This window comes from Oncorhynchus tshawytscha, linkage group LG27 (assembly GCF_018296145.1).
Source record: "Oncorhynchus tshawytscha isolate Ot180627B linkage group LG27, Otsh_v2.0, whole genome shotgun sequence".
NCBI lineage: Eukaryota > Metazoa > Chordata > Actinopteri > Salmoniformes > Salmonidae > Oncorhynchus > Oncorhynchus tshawytscha.
The window spans coordinates 852,013-871,657 of NC_056455.1; the positions used below are offsets into that span (position 1 = coordinate 852,013).

At 43.2% G+C, this 19,645-nt stretch overlaps 1 protein-coding gene across 1 annotated transcript in view; it reads left to right on the top strand.

Moving 5' to 3' along the window:
* Positions 1 to 19,645, top strand: part of LOC112259313 (brain-specific angiogenesis inhibitor 1-associated protein 2-like protein 1) — a 62,971-nt gene that overhangs the window by 29,622 nt on the left and 13,704 nt on the right. Inside the window, exons 7-10 of the mRNA XM_042307324.1 lie at positions 8,374 to 8,526; positions 14,721 to 14,876; positions 17,638 to 17,770; positions 18,496 to 18,718. Of these exons, the coding sequence (XP_042163258.1) occupies positions 8,374 to 8,526; positions 14,721 to 14,876; positions 17,638 to 17,770; positions 18,496 to 18,718 (665 nt within the window). The remainder of the gene's footprint in view (positions 1 to 8,373; positions 8,527 to 14,720; positions 14,877 to 17,637; positions 17,771 to 18,495; positions 18,719 to 19,645) is intronic.

The window sequence follows — 19,645 nt, forward strand, 5'->3', positions numbered from 1 at the left end:
TGAGTGGCTGCTGCCAACACACTGACTCAACTCCAGCCACTTTAATAATGGGAATTGATGGGAAATGATGTAAAATATATCACTAGCCACTTTAAACAATGCTACCTAATATAATGTTACATACCCTACATTATTCATCTCATATGCATACGTATATACTGTACTCTATATCATCTACTGCATCCTTATGTAATACATGTATCACTAGCCACTTTAACTATGCCTCTTTGTTTACATACTCATCTCATATGTATATACTGTACTCGATACCATCCACTGTATCTTGCCTATGCTGCTCTCTACCATCACTCATTCATATATCTTTATGTACATATTCTTTATCCCCTTACACTGTGTATAAGACAGTAGTTTTGAAATTGTTAGTTAGATTACTTGTTGGTTATTACTGCATTGTCGGAACTAGAAGCACAAGCATTTCGCTACACTCGCATTAACATCTGCTAACCATGTGTATGTGACAAATAAAATTTGATTTGATTTATATAGTGTACTACTTTTGACCATACACTACATTGGGAAAGGGGTGCTATTTGGGATTTAGACACGGGTTCTTTCAGCAGAGTTATTGAGTTTCTACAGGATAGGGATGATGGAGTAATAACAGGGGGTGAGATGGAGACAGACAGAGCAGAGACTCATTATTCGCCTCCCAAGTGGCGCAGCGGTCTAAGGCATTGCAGTGTTGCGGTGTCACTTCAACCTGGGGTTTGAACCCAGACTGTGTCACAACCGACCATGAGTCCCATAGGGCGGCGCACAATTAGCCCAGTGTTGTCCGGGTTAAGGGAGGGTTTGCCTGGGGGGCTTTACTTGGCTCATCGTGCTCAAGCGACTCCTTGTGGCGGGCCAGGCGCCTGCAAGCTGACTTTAGTTGTCAGTTGAACGGTGTTTCCTCCGACACATTGGTGCAGCTGGCTTCCGGATTAAGCGAGCGGGTGTTAAGAAGCGCGGCATGACTTGGCCTTGCCCTCTACCGAGCCCGTTGGGGAGTGGCAGTGATGAGATCACAATTGGATATCACGAAATTGGGTAGAAAAAGGGGGTCAAATGACAAAAAAAATGTATGGATATATTCAAAAATCGAAATAAATCTCATTATTCAACATTATTCAATATAAGCCCGAACATGACCTGAACAGATAAATTAAGCAAGGCGCTTTTTTCTAAGCATGCAATTACAACCTTACTGAATGGTTTAACAGTCAGTCAGTCTCCTCCCCTATATCCTCTCATCAGTACCCTTAAGGAAAAAACACATGATTTCACATGGAAAATCACATGATTTCACAGGTGACATTTCCATGTTTTGCACTTGTGAAATCATGTTAAACCATGTGTTTTCGAACACTTTACATGTGATATTTCACATATGGATTTTCACATGTAATTACATAACCTTTCACATGTGGATTCAAATTTTTATATGAGATTTCACAGGTGATGCCCTGCAAACAAAAATGTGTTATGATACACACACAGTACTTTTTACATACAGTTGAAGTCGGAAGTTTACGTACACTTAGGTTGGAGTCATTAAAACTTGTTTTTCAACCGCTCCACAAATGTATTGTTTACAAACTATAGTTTTGTCAAGTCGGTTAGGACATCTACTTTGTGCATGACATACGGAATTTTTCCAGCAATTGTTTATAGACAGATTATTTCACTGTATCACAATTCCAGTGGGTCAGAAGTTTACATTAAGTTGACTGTGCCTTTAAACAGCTTGGAAAATTCCAGAAAATGATGCCATGGCTTTAGAAGCTTCTGATAGGCTAATTGGCATCATTTGAGTTAATTGGAGGTGTACCTGTGGATGTATTTCAAGGCCTACCTTGTAACTCAGTGCCTCTTTGCTTGACATCATGGGAAAATCAAAAGATATCAGCCAAGACCTCAGAAAAAAAATAGTAGACCTCCACAAGTCTGGTTCATCCTTGGGAGAAATTTCCATGCACCTGAAGGTACCACGTTCATCTGTACAAACAATAGTACGCAAGTATAAACACCATGGGACCACTCAGCCGTCATACCACTCAGGAAAGAGACGCGTTCTGGCTCCTAGAGATGAACGTACTTTGGTGCGAAAAGTGCAAATCAATCCCAGAACAACAGCAAAGGACCTTATGAAGATGCTGGAGGAAACAGGTACAAAGGTATCTACAGTATATCCAAATTAAAACAAGTCCTATATCAACATAACCTGAAAGGTCGCTCAGCAAGGAAGAAGCCACTGCTCCAAAACCGCCATTAAAAAAAAACAGACTATGGTTTGCAACTGCACATGGGGGACAAAGATCGTACTTTTTGGAGAAATGTCCAACTGTGAGAAGCTTATGGAAGGCTAGCCGAAACGTTTGACCCAAGTTAAACAATTTAAAGGCAATGCTACCAAATACTAATTGAGTGTATGTAAACTTCTGACCCACTGGGAATGTGATGAAAGAAATAAAAGCTGAAAGAAATCATTCTCTCTACTATTATTTTGACATTTCACATTCTCAAAATAAAGTGGTGATCCTAACTGACCTAAAACAGGGAATTTTTACTAGGATTAAATGTCAGGAATTGTGAAAAACTGAGTTTAACTGTATTTGGCTAAAGTGTATGGAAACTTCTGACTTCAACTGTACATATTTGACACACTTTGTCTATGTTTATTTATACAGTTATTATTCAACATGTTCTTACCTGGGATTTGAACACACAACCTCTTGGTCCACAGCATTCTGACCATCCTGCTACGCCACAATGTCTGTGTCAGTAACACATTTCACCTGTATTCCTACACTTTAAACTTCAAAGTAAATCTCAGCGTTGTTGAAAATACTCTCAAGAAAAACTATTATATTTATCATAGTGATTCAGGAGTATCATTAAACCAGAATAATACTAAAATTGCTGAGATAAGTCAATTAAATCCATGTTGAGAGAATAGTCAGTTTAACTGATAGCAGTCAGATGGCACTCTGTTGCTAAGTGCAGAGATTAATTATAGGTAAGGAATGTTTAGGGGGATGCTACAGACTGATGGTGCAGCCTAAAGATCAGCAACTCCAGAGGTTGTGACCTCAAATCCCAGGTTGGGTCATAGTTTAGCAGAACAGTAATAACACATAGAATTGCACATTTGTGTGTTCCAAAACCATGTTTTTACATCTGAAATGTCATGTGAAGTGTTCCAAAAACACATGTTTTCACATGATTATTTCACATAAGAATGGTTCCAAAAACACGTTTTCACATGTGAATTGTCACGTGTAGTGTTCCAAAAACGTGTTTTCACATGTGAATTGTCACGTGTAGTGTTCCAAAAACGTGTTTTCACATGTGAATTGTCACGTGTAGTGTTCCAAAAACGTGTTTTCACATGTGAATTGTCACGTGTAGTGTTCCAAAAACGTGTTTTCACATGTGAATTGTCACGTGTAGTGTTCCAAAAACGTGTTTTCACATGTTAAATGTCACATTAGAGCTCGATTTGTAGCAAAACATAACATTGTGTTTTTTACATTGGGTAAAAGTAAAGACTCAAAGCTAGAAAATTGAATATCATATATTACAGTTGAGGGACAATGGGAAAGTAATTCTGCTATGAAAGTTGATAAACTTGGCCCTTGATTTTGGTACACCTGCTGGAGAGATCTTCTTTGTCTACACCCATTCAGCATTGTTCACACCCTCTTACGCTTTAGCCCCACCCATCTCTTTAAAGATTCACTTGTGAGGCCATGTACTAAACAACCAAGGATTTCAAGACTATAGGCTCGTTTATACTACGGGCGTGTTCGTAAATTCAATCTGGAGTGCCAGAGTGTGCTCTGGGTGTTCGTAAACTCAGAGCGTTCAGAGCACACATTGGACGCTCTGGCCGAAGAGTAGGGTTGATCCGAGCGTTCTGACCTAACAACAGTAGTCAAGCATCCAAGCTAACTGGCTAATGTTGGCTAGCTTGTTAGCTACTTCCAGACACAAATGAGGGAACAGTTCACTCTGACCATTTTACTCACTCTAGCAGAGCTGATTAGGCTGTTTTTATGTTATCCAGAGCGTTGGTGACTGTAACTGTGCTGCTGGCAATAATTGAATTACGCTATTTTGCCAAAATTTTATGACACCAGCCATATTAAACAGGTGTTGAGCATTCATAAATTGGTCAGTTATTCTGCGCTCTGGCACACTCCGATGCTCCGTGCTCTGAAATTGGAGTAGATAGCCAGAGCGAATTTACCAGCTACACTACCGGTCAAATGTTTTAGAACACCTACTCATTCAAGGGGTTTTCTTTATTTGTATTACTTTCTACAGTGTAGAATAATAGTGAAGACATCAAAACTATGAAATAATACATATGGAATCATGTAGTAACCAAACAAGTGTTAAACAAATCTAAATATATTTTATAATTGAGATTCTTCAAATAGCCACCCTTTTCCTTGATGACAGCTTTGCACACTCTTCGCATTCTCTCAACCAGCTTCACGAGGTAGTCACCTAGAGTGCTTTTCAATTAACAGGTGTGCCTTGTTAAAAGTTTGTTTATGGAATTTATTTACTTTTTAATGTGTTTGAGCCTATCAGTTGTGTTGTGACAAGGTAGGGGGGTAAACATAAGATATGGTAAAAGACCAAGTCCATATTATGGCATGAACAGCTCAAATAAGCAAAGAGAAATGACAGTTCATCATTACTTTAAGACATGAACGTCAGTCAGTCTGGAACATTTCAAGAACTTTGAATGTTTCCTCAAGTACCAAGCGCTGTGATGAAACTGGCTCTCATGAGGACCACCACAGGAATGGAAGACAGAGTTACCACTGCTGCAGAGGATATGTTCATTAGAGTTACCAGCCTCAGAAAGTGCAGCCCAAATAAATGCTTCACATAGTTAAAGTAATAGACACATCTCAACATCAACTCTTCAGAGGAGAATGTGTGGTCGAATTGCTGCAAAGAAACCACTATTAAAGGTCACCAATTAGAAGAAGATATTTGCTTGGGCCAAGAAACACAGGCAATGGACATTAGACCAGTGGAAATGTGAGATTTTTGGTTACAACCGCCGTGTCTTTGTGAGACACAGTGTGTATGAACGGATGATCTCTACATGTGTATTTCCCACAGTAAAGCATGGAGGAGGAGGTGTTATGGTGTGTATGAACGGATGATCTCTACATGTGTATTTCCCACAGTAAAGCATGGAGGAGGAGGTGTTATGGTGTCAAATAAAATAAAATTTTATTTGTCACATACACATGGTTAGCAGATGTTAATGCGAGTGTAGCGAAATGCTTGTGCCTCTAGTTCCGACAATGCAGTAATAACCGACAAGTAATCTAGCTAACAATTCCAAAACTACTACCTTATACACATAAGTGTAAGGGGATAAAGAATATGTAAATAAGGATATATGAATGAGCGATGGTACAGAGCGGCTTAGGCAAGATACAGTAGATGGTATCGAGTACAGTATATACATATGAGATGAGTATGTAAACAAAGTGGCATAGTTAAAGTGGGTAGTGATACATGTATTACATAAAGATGCAGTAGATGATATAGAGTACAGTATATATGTATACATATGAGATAAATAATGTAGGGTATGTAAACGATTCCAAGAACACAGGATGAGATGTTACTATCCTTTGTGCAAGCACTTCCAAGAGATAATGAACAGTGAGCCTGGTGAAATTTGGGGAGCGCATCGTCAGTAGTGTACCTTTGGTTCCTAGGGTGTTTCGGCCTTTCACACTATACACCCTCCCCAAAGGCGGCCAGCGACAGGATGATCAATCCTACGCTTGCGTCCCATTCCCAATTAGTCATAGGAGTTGCCTTGTTGATGATAGCCAACATCCCATGGGACTATGCATGGCAGAGGCGTCCTCCTCCCTGAGTCAAGCATTGTTGACCGCATACCTCCTGGCCCTCTCACTTCAGGGCCCAGCTGGGGTCTTTCCTCTTCATCCAGAGCCACTGACTGCTGCCTTCTGCCGCCTCCAATACAGATTTGATTGCCGAACGCTGGCTCTGGCTCTTAATTCCAAGGTCTCTAAGCAGTCTGGTTGTAGATGTTGCCACAAAACCTCTGCAGCTCACCTCTACTGGTCGGACTTCTGTGTTCCAGCCATGATGCCGTGCTTCGGCAGCTAGATCGGCATAGTTTGAAAGCCATGCCTCAAATTAGCCACACCTGCAATCTTCTAATAGGCTGCCGCTTTTACAGTATGCTGCCAATCAGCTATTGATGTGCATGTTGTCAACAGAAGAGTCAGTGAAGGCACATTAGGTTACTGGCAAGATTTCTAGTGGCAGCAAGTGTCCTGTAGGTTACATACAACATTTTGCTAGTAGGTTTGTGTAACTTTTACAATGACTTACTGACAAGTAGTTTCCAGTTAAGCAATTACAAAATCACAGCAACTTTTGGTTACAAGTTGACATTAAGTTACTGTAAAACACACAGTAAGCTCTTCCCAGTGCAGCTCATTACTGACACATTCTCTTTAAATTTTTGCAGAACACACAGTGTCAAAGGAGGTGCTCTAGTTGCATTGGCATAACCATCAAACACAAACTGCTACAACACTTCCACTGAGGGTTGGCACAAATACACATCTATTTGACCATGCCCCCAAATATGCTAATGAGCCTACCAGTATGTTACCCCCACCTATCAACGTGCAGTGCTGATTGTACCTTATATTCAAATATTGGGTAGAAAAATTGCCCTTTATACTTACAAGGTACCAAACTGTACCATGTGAGTTCATATGTGTAGCCTACCTGTGAAGAATACTTTTGACCTTTGTATACCCCAGGGAACAACACTGTAGTGAAACATAACCATACACTTATTTTTTCAAGATGTTCCAAGCATTTAGTTTGAACATGGTGGGACTGCAGAAACTTGGATGCACTTCCCACCAAGAGGTTGTAAGTTCAAATCCTCAATGATTTGTGTCCTTGAGCAGTGCTAGTTTTACATTGGTGGTGATAATTTGACAATTATTTACTTGATTCTGGGCAGCTTATAACAAAGTGCAGAAATGCATTCTTGCCAATAGGTCTGTTGCCATGTATCTTTCATGCTCACAGATCTGGTGCTATTGCTGCACTGTAGCAGGACATTTCAGGTTGCTAGCGACATAAAGGTTATGAGTCCCAACTGTGGTCACAGTACAATATTTTATATTTACTTGATTTTTACTGCAACTTTAGGCAAAGTGCAGAAATGTATTCCTGCCCATCTTTATTATGTCCACAGGAACTTCAAGAAGTTGTTAGTTCAAATCCCAAGTGAGGTTGAGTCTCAAGTAATCAGCATACAGCAGGATAATGTCCATTATCACCCTTATTTATCTGTAAAAATACAGTAACTGGTTGTAAATGTATGGTATTTTTACCACAACTAGACGAAACCTACAGGGGACCATGACTGTTTAAATGTAATTAATGTCAATTACACCTTTCAAAGTAAAATATTCTAAATTAATATAGCTCAGTTTGGATGTTGCCTGTAATCCATGGCTTCTGGTTGGGGTATGTACAGCACATACGGTCACAGTGGGGGCGACGTCATCGATGCACTTATTGATGAAGCCAATGACTGATGTGGTGTACTCTTCAATGCCATCGGAAGAATCGCGGAACATATTCCAGTCTGTGCTAGCAAAACAGTCCTGTAGCTTAGCATCTGCTTCATCTGACCAATTTTTTATTGACCGAATAACTAGTGCTTGTTGCTTTAGTTTTTGCTTGTAAGCAGAAATCAGGAAGATAGAATTATGGTCAGATTTGCCAAATGGAGGGCGAGGTAGAGCTTTGTATGCGAAGTAAAGCTGGTCTAGAGGTTTTATCTCTCTGGTTGCACATTTTACATGCTGGTAGAAATTGGGTAAAATTGATTTAAGTTTCCCTGCATTAATGTCCACTAGGAGTGGACTAGGAGTGCCCCCTCTGGATGAGCATTTTTCCTGTTTGCTTATGGCCGTATACAGCTCAATGAGTGCAGTCTTAGTTCCAGCATAGTTTTTTGGTGGTAAATAGACAGCTACGAAGATCTCCATCATTAGATGCTCTTCCTCAGGCGAGCAAAACCTTGAGACGTCCTTAGATTTCCTGCATGAGATCACATGTGCACATGTGAAATTCACGTGTTTTTTTCCATAGAGGGTATCTGGAGACAATCTCATACATATTGTCCCCACCCCACAGTAACCCATAACCCTTAATAACCTGTCCCCTCCCCCACCCCACAGTATCTAACTCTTTTTGGCCCCCGTGCCCCCTTTACTGACCTGTCTCCCTTCCTCCCTCCCCTCCACCCTCCCCTCCTCTTCCCCTCAGTATATAGAGACCATCTCGTCTCGGCAGAGTGACATGCAGAAGTTCATCGCTGACGGCTGCAGAGAGGCCCTCCTGGAGGAGAAGAGACGATTCTGCTTCCTGGTCGACAAACACTGCACGTTCTCTTACCATGTCAACACCTTCCACGAGAAGGTACTGCAGTACTGCACGGAAGGGTCCTTTAGTTAACCTTTAGTTAACCTTGTCTTAAAGTAAAGGTAGACTCAGTGATATGGCATCATCATACACAGCGGGGAGAATTCACATCACCAACAACAGAATTTAAATCCACCAGAACGGACACGATTGTTTGTCCCAGATTTGTGCCCTCTCTTGAGGCATCAAATCAAATCAAATGTATTTATATAGCCCTTCGTACATCAGCTGATATCTCAAAGTGCTGTACAGAAACCCAGCCTAAAACCCCAAACAGCAAGCAATGCAGGTGTAGAAGCACAGTGGCTAGGAAAAACTCCCTAGAAAGGCCAAAACCTAGGAAGAAACCATGAGAGGAACCAGGCTATGTGGGGTGTCCAGTCCTCTTTTGGCTGTGCCGGGTGGAGATTATAACAGAACATGGCCAAGATGTTCAAATGTTCATAAATGACCAGCATGATCGAATAATAATAAGGCAGAACAGTTGAAACTGGAGCAGCAGCACGGCCAGGTGGACTGGGGACAGCAAGGAGTCATCATGTCAGGTAGTCCTGGGGCATGGTCCTAGGGCTCAGATCCTCCGAGAGAGAGAAAGAAAGAGAGAATTAGAGAGAGCACATGTGGGGTGTCCAGTCCTCTTCTGGCTGTGCCGGGTGGAGATTATAACAGAACATGGCCAAGATGTTCAAATGTTCATAAATGACCAGCATGATCGAATAATAATAAGGCAGAACAGTTGAAACTGGAGCAGCAGCATGGCCAGGTGGACTGGGGACAGCAAGGAGTCATCATGTCAGGTAGTCCTGGGGCATGGTCCTAGGGCTCAGATCCTCCGAGAGAGAGAAAGAAAGAGAGAATTAGAGAGAGCACATGTGGGGTGTCCAGTCCTCTTCTGGCTGTGCCTTGTGGAGATTATAACAGAACATGGCCAAGATGTTCAAATGTTCATAAATGACCAGCATGGTCGAATAATAATAAGGCAGAACAGTTGAAACTGGAGCAGCAGCACGGCCAGGTGGACTGGGGACAGCAAGGAGTCATCATGTCAGGTAATCCTGGGGCATGGTCCTAAGGCTCAGGTCCTCCGAGAGAGAGAAAGAAAGAGAGAAGGAGAGAATTAGAGAACGCGCACTTAGATTCACACAGGACACCGAATAGGACAGGAGAAGTACTCCAGATATAACAAACTGACCCTAGCCCCCCGACACATAAACTACTGCAGCATAAATACTGGAGGCTGAGACAGGAGGGGTCATGCCCACCTTGGGGTTGATATGGCTGAGATTCTATGTGTTGTTCAGCACTGCAACCCCTGCTCCTCCTAACCTGGCCATATAACTCAATAGTTACCAGTGTTGGGATTAGTTACTTGGGAAAGTAATACATTACATATCACTTGTTATATTTAACACAAGTAACATGTTACTTTACAATATTACTTTGTGTGGAACGTAACGTGTTCTTTCATGAAAAACATCACTAAATCTTGCTGTTTGTTTGAATTTTGAGGGAGCAATGCAAGCAGCGTGTGCTTTACCAAAAATAGGCTATTTACTAACTCAGGTTTGATCACTAGTTTCTCCTTATATCTGTGGCACTGCTTTCCTGTGCTAGACTTCAAGTGCTGCGCTATATATGGGCTGCTTGATTAGCTATATATAGAGTAGGCTTACATCGGTCTAGCTTTCCTATCTTTTCATTCAAAATCTTTCTTTCAAGCCGCCAGTTCTGGTTATAAACCACAAGTACAGTTGTGGCCAAAAGTTTTGAGAATGACACAAATATTAATTTTCACAAAGTCTGCTCCCTCAGTTTGTATGCTGTCAATTTGCATATACTCCAGAATGTTATGAAGAGTGATCAGATGAATTGCAATTAATTGCAAAGTCCCTCTTTGCCATGCAAATGAACTGAATCCCCAAAAAACATTTCCACTGCATTTCAGCCCTGCCACAAAAGGACCAGCTGACATCATGTCAATGATTCTCTCGTTAACACAGGCGTGAGTGTTGACGAGGACAAGGATGGAGATCACTCTGTCATGCTGATTGAGTTTGAATAACAGACTGGAAGCTTCAAAAGGAGGGTGGTGCTTGGAATCATTGTTCTTCCTCTGTCAATGTCACGCCCAGACCTTAGAGAGCTTTTTATGTCTCTATTTTGGTTTGGTCAGGGTGTGATTTAGGTGGGCATTCTATGTTCATTTTTCTATGTTTTGTATTTCTTTGTTTTGGCCGGGTATGGTTCTCAATCAGGGACAGCTGTCTATCGTTGTCTCTGATTGGGAACCATACTTAGCAGGCCTTTTTCCCACCTGTCTTTCTGGATGGTTGACTTTGTTTATGGCACATAGCCTTTAGCTTCACGGTTTGTTTTGTAGTGTTTATTGTTTTTTTCGGCATCATATAAATAAAGGAATATGTGCGCTCACCACACTGCACCTTGGTCCAGTTCTTTCAACAGCCGTGGCAGAACTAACCACCACCAATGGACCAAGCAGCGTGGTAAGGAGGAGCAGCGTTTTTTGGACTCATGGACTTGGGAGGACATCCTGGACGGTGATGGACCCTGGGCAAAGGCTGGGGAATATCGCCATCCAAAGGAGGAAATAAAGGCAGCGAAGGAGGAGCGAAGTCGATATGTGGAGGCAAGTCATCGAGGCAGGCACGAGAGGCAGCCCCACAAAAAATGTGGCGGGGGCACATGGGGAGATTGGCGGAGTCAGGCTATGGACCTGAGCCAACTCCCCATGCTTACCGTATGCTTACCGTAAGGAGCGTGTTACTGGTCAGGCACCATGTTATACGGTAAAGCGCACAGTGTCTCCAGTGCGCTCTCATGGCCCAGTGCGCTATATGCCAGCTCTCCGCAAGTGCCACGCTAGAGTGGGCATCTAGCCAGGGCAGATTGTTTCAGCTCAGCGCGCTTGGCCTCCGGTGCGCCGTTTCGGCCCAGGGTATCCTGCGCCGGCTCTGCGCACTGTTTCTCCGGTGCGCTGTGACTGCTCAGTGCGTCCTATGTCTGCGCTCCGCCCGTGCCAGGCTAAAAAGGGCATTCAGCCAAGAGGAGAGGTGCAAGTGTCAAGCACCAGATCTCCAGTGCTCCCCCACAGCCCGGTTCGACCTGTGCCTCCTCCAAGGACCAGGCCTCGAATAGGTCTCCCCAACCTGGTTCATCCTGTGCCTCCTCCATGTACCAGGCCTCCAGCGACGGTCTCCAGTCCGGAGCCTCCAGCGACGTTCTCCAGTCCGGAGCCTCCAGCGACGTTCTCCAGTCCGGAGCCTCCAGCGACGGTCTCCAGTCCGGAGCCTCCAGCGACGGTCTCCAGTCCGGAGCCTCCAGCGACGGTCTCCAGTCCGGAGCCTCCAGCGACGGTCTCCAGTCCGGAGCCTCCAGCGACGTTCTCCAGTCCGGAGCCTCCAGCGACGTTCTCCAGTCCGGAGCCTCCAGCGACGGTCTCCAGTCCGGAGCCTCCAGCGACGGTCTCCAGTCCGGAGCCTCCAGCGACGGTCTCCAGTCCGGAGCCTCCAGCGACGGTCTCCAGTCCGGAGCCTCCAGCGACGGTCTCCAGTCCGGAGCCTCCAGCGACGGTCCCCAGTCCGGAGCATCCAGCGACTTCCCGATTGAGCCTCCGCAACGAGGGTGCCCAGTCCGGGGCCCGCAACGAGTGTCCCCAGTCCAGGGCCCGCAGTGAGGGTGCCCAGGCCGGGGCCCGCAGCGAGAGTCCTTAGTCCGGGGCCCGCAGCAAGGTTTCCCTGTCCGGGGTCGGCAGCGAGGGTCCCCACACCAGAGGCGTCACCAAAGCGGGGCGAGCCAGCGGTGGAGCAGGGTCTACATCCCGCACCAGAGCCTCCACCGAGGTGAGATGCCCACCCAGACCCTCCCCTATAGGTTCAGGTTTTGTAGCCGGAGTCCGCACCTTTTTGGGGGGGAGGGGGTACTGTCACACCCTGACCTTAGAGAGCTTTTTATGTCTCTGTGTGATTTGGGTGGGCATTCTATGTTAATTTTTCTATGTTTTGTATTTCTTTGTTTTGGCCAGGTATGGTTCTCAATCAGGGACAGCTGTCTATTGTTGTCTCTGATTGGGAACCATACTTAGGCAGCCCTTTTTCCCACCTGTCTTTGTGGATGGTTGACTTTGTTTATGGCACATAGCCTCTAGCTTCACAGTTTGTTTTGTAGTGTTAATTGTTTTGTTCGGCGTCTTTTCATTCTAATAAAGGAATATGTACGCTTACCACGCTGCACCTTGGTGCCGTTCTTTCGACGGCCGTGACAGTCAATCATAGTTAACTGCAAGGGAACACGTGCCTTCATCATTGCTTAACAGAAAAAGGGTTTCACAGGCAAAGATATTGCTGCCAGTAAGATTGCACCTACATCAACCATTTATCGAATCATCAAGAACTTCAAAGTTAGCGGTTCAATTGTTGTGAAGAAGGCTTCAGGGCGCCCAAGAAAGTCCAGCAAGCACCAGGACCGTCTCCTAAAGTTGATTCAGCTGCAGGATCGGGGCACCATCAATACAGAGCTTGCTCGGGAATGGCAGCAGGCAGGTGTGAGTGCATCTGCACGCACAGTGAGGTAAAGACTTTTGGAGGATGGCCTGGTGTCAAGAAGGGCAGCAAAGAAGCCACTTCTCTCCAGGAAAAACATCAGGGACAGACTGATATTCTGCAAAAGGTACAGGGATTGGACTGCTGAAGACTGGGCTAAAGTCATTTTCTCTGATGAATCCCCTTGTCACGTTCATCGTAAGGATCAGACCAAGGCGCAGTGTGAGTAGAGTTCCACATAATTTTAATAAATCGAAACTCACTGAACAAAACAACAAACAGCCAAACGAAACGTGACGCTACTGATGTGCACTAAGGCAACTATACATAGACAAGATCCCACAACACAAATGAGGAAAATGGCTACGATAACAGCTGTCTCTGATTGGGAAACATATCATGCCAACATAGACATACAAAAACTCCTAGACATACAAAAACTCGAGTACCCACCCTCGTCACACCCTGACCTAACCAAAATATATAGAAAAACAGAGATATCTAAGGTCAGGGTGTGACACCCCTTTCCGATTGTTTGAGGCATCCGGAAAAAAGCTAGTCTGGAGAAGACCAGGTGAGCTCTACCATCAGTCCTGTGTCATGCCAACAGTAAAGCGTCCTGGGACCATTCATGTGTGGGGTTGCTTCTCAGCCAAGGCAGTGGGCTCACTCACAATTTTGCCTAAGATTACAGCCATGAATAAAGAAAGGTACCAACACATCCTCCGAGAGCAACTTCTCCCAGCCATCCAGGAACAGTTTGGTGACGAACAAGGCCTTTTCCACCATGATGGAGCACCTTGCCATAAGGCAAAAGTGGCTAGGGGAACATAACATCAATATTTTGTGTCCATGGCCAGGAAACTCCCCAGACCTTAATCCCATTGAGAACTTGTGGTCAATCCTCAAGAGGCGGGTGGACAAAGAAAAACCTACAAATTCTGACAAACTCCAAGCATTGATTATACAAGAATGGGCTGCCGTCAGTCAGGATGTGGCCTGGAAGTTAATTGACAGCATGCCAGGGAGGATTGCAGAGGTCTTGAAAAAGAAGGGTCAACACTGCAAATATTGACTCTTTGCATCAACTTCATGTAATTGTCAATTAAAGCCTTTGACACTTATGAAATGCTTGTAATTATACTTCAGTATTCCATAGTAACATCTGACAAAAATATCTAAAGCAGCAAACGTTGCGGAAATCAATATTTGTGTCATTCTCAAAACTTTTGGCCACGACTGTACATGGACCCATAGAGATCAAATCAAATTTTATTGGTCACATACACATGGTTAGCAGATGTTATTGCAAGTGTAGCGAAATCAGAGGTGCACCCTCTATACCTTTCAATGGACAGCAGGTGTCATGACATTTCCCCAAACAGCCTTTCTCCGCTTGCTCAACTACTAAATGAGGAAACAAGTGGATATCAGATCATGGAAACACATACCCAGTAGAGATATGATTCTGAAAGTAAGGCACACATTGTTTGACAAAGTAACTGTAGTAATGTTACCCTGTTTGAAAAAGTCAGATGTGACTTTACTCCATCCCCCAACACTGCTGGTTATGAATGCTTTATAAAGCTTTATTATTCCTTTATAACCTGTTTGTATCTATCTGCCCTGTAGGCCAAAGAGCTGCTGGCAGTGAAGCTGCCCAGCTGGCAGGATAAATGCAAAGATGCCACCAAGGTCCCCGACACAGTATTGACCATGCTAGAGGGGCTCCGCACCCCCATGTCTGGGACCCCAGAAGCCTCGCCTCTCGTCGAACGCTACAACAGGGTGAGTGGGATGTCAGACGGTGACATTATGGCAGTTATTACATTGTTGTTACAATACTATTACAAGAGAAGGACAACATATAATCATTCACCTCTTTGCTTGGTTTCAAGACTTGCCTCTTCTCATAAATGTGACCGACCTGGACAAGTCTTGTGTAGCAAAATTTGAAATGGTGTTTTTTACATTGGATAAAAGTAGAGATTCTGAGCTAGAAAGGTGTATATCATTACACCACAGTTGAGGAACAATGGGAAAGTCATTTTGCTTTGAAAGTTGATAAACTTTCGAGAAAATGGCCCTTGTTTTGGTACAACTACAGAATCAAATCAAATCCAATTGATTTACATAGCCCTTCTAACATCAGCTGATATCTCAAAGTGCTGTACAGAAACCCAGCCTAAAACTCCAAACAGCAAGCAATGCAGGTGTAGAAGCACGGTGGCTAGGAAAAACTCCCTAGAAAGGTCAAAACCTAGGAAGAAACCTAGAGAGGAACCAGGCTATGAGGGGTGGCCAGTCCTCTTCTGGCTGTGCCGGGTGGAGATTATAACAGAACATGGCCAAGATGTTCAAATGTTCATAAATGACCAGCATGGTCAAATAATAATAATCACAGTAGTTGTCGAGGGTGCAACAAGTCAGCACCTCAAAAGTAAATGTCAATTGGCTTTTCATAGCCAATCATTGAAAGTATCTCTACAACTCCTGCTGTCTCTAGAGAGTTGAAAACAGCAGGTCTGGGACAGGTAGCATGTCCGGTGAACAGGTCAGGGTTCCATAGCCGGCAGAATAGTTGAAACTGGAGCAGCAGACCGGTCAGGTGGACTGGGGACAGCAAGGAGTCATCATAGTCCTGAGGCATGGTCCTAGGGCTCAGGTCCTCCGAGAGAGAGAAAGAGAGAGAGAATTAGAGAGAACATACTTAAATTCACACAGGATACCGGATAAGACAGGAGAAGTACTCCAGATATACCAGACTGACCCTATCCCCCGACACATAAACTACAGCAGCATAAATACTGGAGGCTGAGACAGGAGGGGTCAGGAGACACTGTGGCCCCATCCGATGATACCCCCAGACAGGGCCAAACAGTCAGGATATAACCCAGAAGAGCTCTTCTTTGTCTACATCCATTCAGCATCGTTCACACCCTCTTAAGCCTTAGCCCCACCCACCTCTTTAATGGTTCACATGTGAGGAAATGTGCTAAACAGAGTGAGTACAGTAGTGTACTAAACAACCAACGATTTCAAGACTAAAGACTGATTTATACTACGTCTATCGACATGTCTGTAGACAGTTGTTGCAGTGACATAATGAACATTCTATTGTTGTCCGACATCAAACTTGTTGTTCTCATTTTGAAAAAGTGGAAACACAAAAACTAAAGGCTGCACGATATCAGCAGCCTGGTGGTCCAAAATAGCATAACTGGTGTATTTTAACACCAATAAACCCACCCGTTTTTAAACATTTATTTAGTATATGTCAATCTAGCATACCAGGCAACTAAAAGCAACTTTCTAAACATTGTTTTGGTTCGTTTCTAGCTTGTCAGCTGGCTAGCTAACGTTAAGTTACCATATGGCTGACAACGTCTTAACTTTAGCTAATTTGTATTAATTATTACAGGAAAATAAAATCACAACAAGATCATTATTTACAAGTTAATGGCAAACTAATGACAGAAAATAGCTTACAGTTGTGAGTGTGACCAAATAAAAGCAGGGCATTCTACCGGAGAATTTTCAAACTTGAACGCTCTCTCGTTGGCCTAACGTTATATTCTAATTTGACTTTGGTGCCGGTCATGTTGCTCTTCACATTACCGTCAGGTAAATACACACTATATCAAATTTAATGAACGTTTATTTGTCACATTGCACAGTATAGAGAAGGTGTAAATCGACACAGTGAAATGGTTACTTGCATAGTATAGTCTTTTGTTTAAACATGTAGCTAGCTAAACTATGAACCATAATCCCAACTCATAACGTTACTACCCTGCAGGAATCTGCAGGTAGCTAAAGCTAACCAACTAGGTTCAACGTTTGCTAGCTAGGTAACAATAGGCTATAACTAGCAATGCAAATGGCTCTGAGATACAAACAATATTATTACTATTACTAGCGAGCCAACTAACAGTATGCTTTAACTTGCAATGAAAACGACTTTCTGACAAAAACGTATCATTTCTGAAAATGTAGCTAGCTAGACTCTCTTACCCGTATACTTGGATAAATGCTTCTCCCTCTCTGTCACGGATGCCATGGTTGCCCATAGTTTGAAGATGTAATCCGTAGACAGGAGTTTTATACAGCCTTCTGTGTGTTCTCTTTTCGACTCCCTCCAGTTATTTGCAATCAAATGCCCAAATTTTCTCCATCTCCTTAGCTATCATACCACCAGGTATTCCACTGATTTCAAAACTTGGTCCTCCAGAAAGTGGAAAGAATTAGCAACACTTTTGCAGTTCTTCGTGATATCTTTTTTAAAAACACATTAGAAAGGACTACACTACTACACATTCTGAGCAGCTCATGTTATAGACAGACACATGCATGTCCAGCCCATCCATTATCTCAGCCAATCAAAAAAAATAATGTTTAGAATAAATGTTAATGTTCAAATGCCTCTTCTGGGAAGTAGTGACGCGCGACATACGCCTAGTTTCCTGAAACGAGTCACAAATGGTATTTGCTATTCTAGATGCATTGCATGTACTGTGACTTTCATATTTGATGTTTTCTCTGTCCTCAGAACAACAGGGACTCAATGGTTCCTCCACCAGCCCCCCAGCTGAAGGCCCAGATCAGTCCACTGGCTAATATGTTCAACCAGGACGTCCCCCACGCCTCCTTCACATCCACATCTACATCAGACCACAACTCAGGTACTACTGCAGCCTCACACCTCAGGCTTCAGTCTTTGGATTGAAGTTTGAATATGTGTTACATTGTGTGTGTAGTTGTACTCTGTATAACAAAATTTGAAAATATAATGTTTTGGTAGCTGTTCATTTAAACAGAGATTCTGTTTAGCTTTACGAGTCCCATACCTCTTTACTCATGTAAGTATGCTGCCTTTCATAATCTGATCTATACAAATTGATAAAAAAGATGACAGTATAGCATTTGGTGGCTGTCCTAATCTACATGTAATCTTATTTGGAAATATTTTATCTTGTGCGCTGGGACATTATTGAGTACGTCTGCTCAACAGAATATATACGGAAATCTTAAAAGAAGGTTCAGGATGGTATATTTATTCCCTTCAAGTTGTGCTGCATGTACCCTTTAATCCTGCTAAAGTATCGATTCTTACTTCATCTAGCATTTGTTCTCCATGTCTTCTCTTATTGAATGTCTAAATTACACAGAAGATTCTGCTGCAAAACCAATTCCCCTCTTTAATGATGCAATAGTTCTTCTCCGTGTGGTCATTTAGACCAGGGTTATAAATCATTAGCTATAAGCCATGTCTCGTTCCTCCGTGATATACTTATCCATGGATTATTTTGAACTCTGCTATTGTAAATATCAAATATTTCAGCGAGTACTTGCTGTCTTTCTACATTTTGATAATAAAACATATTGAACTTGAACTTTGACCTTCCAGGCCAGAGCAGTATGGAGAACAGTGGAAGCCTGTCTCTATCCCGGTCAGTGTCGATAGGTTCTGGGCTGAACGTGGGCAGGAAGCCACGGGTCAGGACCATCTTCCCCCACACGGCCGGCAACAACGACACACTCCTGTCCTTTGATGATGGTGACATCATCATACTGCTCATCAAGGAGGAGAAGGACGGATGGCTATACGGAGAGCTGGAGAAGACCCGGCAGTAAGTCACTTCATGAACCATTATTACACCTTTATAAATGCTTTCTAGCCTGGAGAAGACATGGCAGTAAGTCACTATTTACTGGTTATTAAGGGTCTATGAGGATTTATGAAGTTTTATAACACATTTATAGAGGCTTATTGACTTGGCAGTGAGTCACTGTGTATTGAGAGTTTGTTCAACTTTATTACAACTTTACAAAGATTTATTACACCCTAATTAAGGCTTATTTCCCAGGAGAAGACACGGATGCAGATCTAAGGTCTCTCAGTGAAGTTATGCAATCTGTCACAGTGCTAGAGGTTATAACACTATTACCCTAAGCTTGCTAGCTACCACAACTGCAGGCGATAGAAGGTAACTGAGCTCTTAGGGACACGTGGCTTTGCTCTCCATCATGTTGAGTTTGAGTTTTTTTTATTTATTTTTTTACAGGGACAGTGCACATTAATCAACGTTTCAGTAAAAGTGACGGTTTTAGCCAGCCGGCTAATTTTCAACCGCAGTCTCTGGGCAGGTTATTAAAAATAATTACAATATAGACAATAGCAACATAGGACAAGCAATACATAGCATACAGACAGAGCAACATAGGACAAGCAAGACGTAGCATACAGACATAGCAACATAGAACAAAAAGCAGCAAGACAAAATTCATAAAAGCAACAAAGTGTTTCCACACCTCACAAGCTACAGACAACAGACAACATGGAAAGCGGCAACACACAGCTAGGGACCATGTTCACAAATCTGATTGACCTTTAGCCATGTCTTCAAGCATTTTGCGAAAGTGTGTTATGTGGTGCAGTTGTGTGTGTCTGATGGCAGTGTATTCCAGACATGGGAAGCTCTCACAGAGATAACGGATTTGCTAAAGGTGCTTTTCCTTAAGGGAAAAGTACAATCGCCTCTCATGGCAGACCTTGT